Raw genomic sequence first — 3311 nt, 5'->3', positions numbered from 1 at the left:
TGAGGGAAACTGCTATTAAACATTTTTCAGCTCCAAAGGAAAAAGTAAATAATGTTGACATCTTTAGTCTTTTAATAGTAGCCCGGGGACAGATTTATAGACATGCAGAAAATGTGCAGGCCTAGTTATACAAGTTCCTAAGCAGCCCTCATTTCCTGGCACAAATTCATGGTTTGAGGGCGAGTGTCTGGAAATTAGTCATTCAGATTTTTAGGTCCAGATTTTACTACACAGCCTCAATCACAACATATTTATAGAGTCACAAAGATCTCGTAGTTCAGTCCACTATCTTTTTTATTAAATACAACATATTTTGTGACAGGTAGGAGATACACAACATGCACATCATTCACTTGGCGCCCTCGTCAAACTTCGGCTCTGCAAAAAAATAGACAAGATGGAAAAAAAATGTGAATCACTTCCTCCTGCACTGCAATATTAGTGATTATTCTGACATCTAAAACAAAAATAAAAATAAAGGTATAGAAATATACAAAAAGTGGCTACTATTAGCTTCATCAAAAACACATTGAAGTTAAAAAATAAAATCTTTCTGACCCAATTTCAAGCAAGTCATCTGGCTGTGTTTGATGACAACATCTACGCTATTTATAGACCCAAGACTCAAATCACAGACTGCCTCCTCTGTAGCAAAGGCATAAATATTTATGAAGGGAACAACTGTGGCATAATAAGCACATGCCATTGTCACTGTAGTCCTGCGGCTTCTCGATAATCAGTAACAAAAGGCACAGTTTTAACCATAAAATAACACATTTTAGGCATTTGCTTAAATAACACAAAACAAGAACGACCGCATTATGTCAGTAACCCAAAGATTCATTTAAACTGGAAAGAAACAAATCAAAACATTTTTACAGGCTTAGTGCCTCCAGTGCTGTAGTGGTAAGCGAAAGGTCGCTGGTTCAACTCCAGAGACACAAATCCCCTTTGAAATGAAGTGCTGTGGGACCTACCCACTGTGGCGACCCCTTGTGGCAAGGAAACCTTTAGTGATAAATATTTTTACCTAAACTGTAACTACAGTATTAAAGACTATTCAGCAAACTGCACTTGCTGAGCCCATGAGCCCAAACAGACCTGTGAATTTGAATTCAGGGAACTTGTTGAGGTCTCCTCCTCCATATAGTCTCTGCAGTTTGATTACTTCTTCACCCAGATTCTTCTGATAAGCTGGACCTGCATCCACAATGCCACCAGCAGTCCTGGGAGAGCAAAGGCATCAAAAAAAATGTTCAACATTCTGAGCACGATTGCAGCAAGAGGAGGAGATGCTGTTTGAACAGATGTTAGTGAAGTGCATGCCAGAGCGCACCCAAAGGACATTTAAAGTTAATGTTTTGCCAACGGCTGACCTCTGAGCTGGAAGTCTGTTTGCTAAACTTTATTCAAACTTGTCTGTCAGTGGCTGGAGGTATCACCAACTCACTTGGCCTTGCTGTTGTAGTCACGGATCTTGTCCAGGAACAGTTTCTGGACGGGGTCGAGCTCCTTGGCCCGCTGGAAGAGGACAGCAGAGATGCCGATGTTCCTGCGCAGGGTCAGGCTCACGGCAGAGCGCAGCACGGAGGACAGCTGGAATAACCGGTGCAGAGCCATCTGAAGGAGCCAAAGCGTCGAGTTTGGGTGACATTTAAACTGATTTTGGACGAAATGTGCTGGTACAAAGTACTCTGAGGGCTTGAAATTACACCCCTCAATAAGTGATAAACGCATTTTTTTTTCTGCGTGTTAAAGTCTTTAATTCCGCTTTCACATGGACATGTTTGCTATCTTTTACTAATTCCCTATCAATCAGTACCACTAGCTGCCTTTAGCATTAGCTAGTTCACGTCAAAGGCAGAGCATAGCTAACTAGCACACTCAGTTTGCTACTAACCCAAACACCCAGTCTATAGAAACAGAGTTACTATAACTACAAGATGTTAGATCGGCTTTACTGAGTTGCTGCTTGCTGGTCAACACTTGACGTTTCCTTCATTCAAATGACAAAACAGCGGCTTATGCTAACATGCTAAGCTAGCTTTAGCTGACACTAGGGAGCGTTCGGACATTTTTATACGGTTTGATGTACCGCGGTGTGTTACACCACCGCTCTCACCAAACGCACCACCGTGCACGTATCTGTGTACGCAGAGCGTCGTGACAGAAGAGGTGAAGTTAAATGTTTGATAGCTTTTCTTTTTAAGACACCGTACTCACCTTGGATTTGACACCCAGAGCAACAGAGCCAAATGTGAAGGACCGCGGTGAATTGTGGGAGTTCGTTGTTGACAGGAGGCGTTCGCGAACGTCACGCATTAACTCTATATGCGCAGGACTGCGCACGCTCAGTTTGATCTCAAATTACAGTCGAAAGAGGTCAACGAAGTTTGACTTAAAATGACTAACAGAAGCATTTTTTCTTGCTAAATTAAAGTGACATGGTTGTAAATGACTCTTTCTATTGAAAATCTCTACTATGGCCTTCTAATTGGCCGTGGAAAGATGTTCATTTTATCACATTAATGCATTTCTCTTGTTAGTTTACTTCTTGCCGAATTCCACCTTCACTGTAACTTAGCTATTGTGTTTATGGAGGAGTCTTGAGCCACCCCTATCTGTCTTCAAATCTTGCTGTAAAAACTGGAAATAGTTATAATCAGTTTTATTCTTCATCACAGTCTGAGCTCTCTCTGGCATCTTTCTTCTCATGTCTTTAAGTAGGCTTCAGGGATAATTCTCCAGGCTTCATGGAGGACATTCAAAGCTTTTTTTTGGATATTCCTGCACTTTGTTCTGTTCGTGGTCAAGATGATCCCACACTGCTTCAATAATGTTGAGCTCTGACCATGACTGATAGTGTTCATTGTGCGTCTTGTCTTTTTAGGTCTGTTTTTATTGCATTGGCATTGTGTTTGGGATCACTGTCATGCATGTCATGTAAAATGAAGCCGCTGTCAGTCATATACTTTTCACATGGTAACATAATGGATGAAAATCTGTTCTGTCAGTATTGACAAGCTCTCCAATGCACTAGTTGAATTCAGCACCAAACCATGACAAAGCCTCCATGGTGGTTGGACACACTGACCTCCACTGTACACACGGACAACAATTTGAACAAAAAATACACATTTTGGATTAGTCACCCCATCAGACTTGTTGCCACTGTCCAGTTCTTTACTAATTTAGCATACCTAAGCATTTTCTTAAGAATAGCTTCCTGGCAGCCACCGTCCCAGTGAAAAAAATTCTAATAAAGCTTCAGTGAACATTAGGTGGACCAAATGAAGGGCCAAATGCATCTC

At 41.4% G+C, this 3311-nt stretch overlaps 1 protein-coding gene across 1 annotated transcript; it reads right to left on the bottom strand.

Moving 5' to 3' along the window:
- Window positions 1-276: 276 nt before the first annotated feature.
- atp5pf (ATP synthase peripheral stalk subunit F6) lies at window positions 277-2337 on the bottom strand. The gene is made up of 4 exons (XM_085449367.1): window positions 2224-2337; window positions 1451-1620; window positions 1102-1226; window positions 277-378 (listed from the first exon to the last, which is right to left on the bottom strand). Exons 1-4 carry the CDS (start codon window positions 2320-2322, stop codon window positions 350-352), a joined length of 423 nt encoding a protein of 140 aa, XP_085305493.1. The 5' UTR covers window positions 2323-2337; the 3' UTR covers window positions 277-349.
- Between the last annotated feature and the right edge of the window lie 974 nt (window positions 2338-3311).

The sequence above is a fragment of the Copadichromis virginalis genome, linkage group LG23 (assembly GCF_057382275.1).
Source record: "Copadichromis virginalis isolate Kocher_CV1m ecotype Utaka linkage group LG23, C_Virginalis_male_GT1.1, whole genome shotgun sequence".
NCBI lineage: Eukaryota > Metazoa > Chordata > Actinopteri > Cichliformes > Cichlidae > Copadichromis > Copadichromis virginalis.
This window is presented reverse-complemented; position numbering and strand designations above follow the sequence as displayed.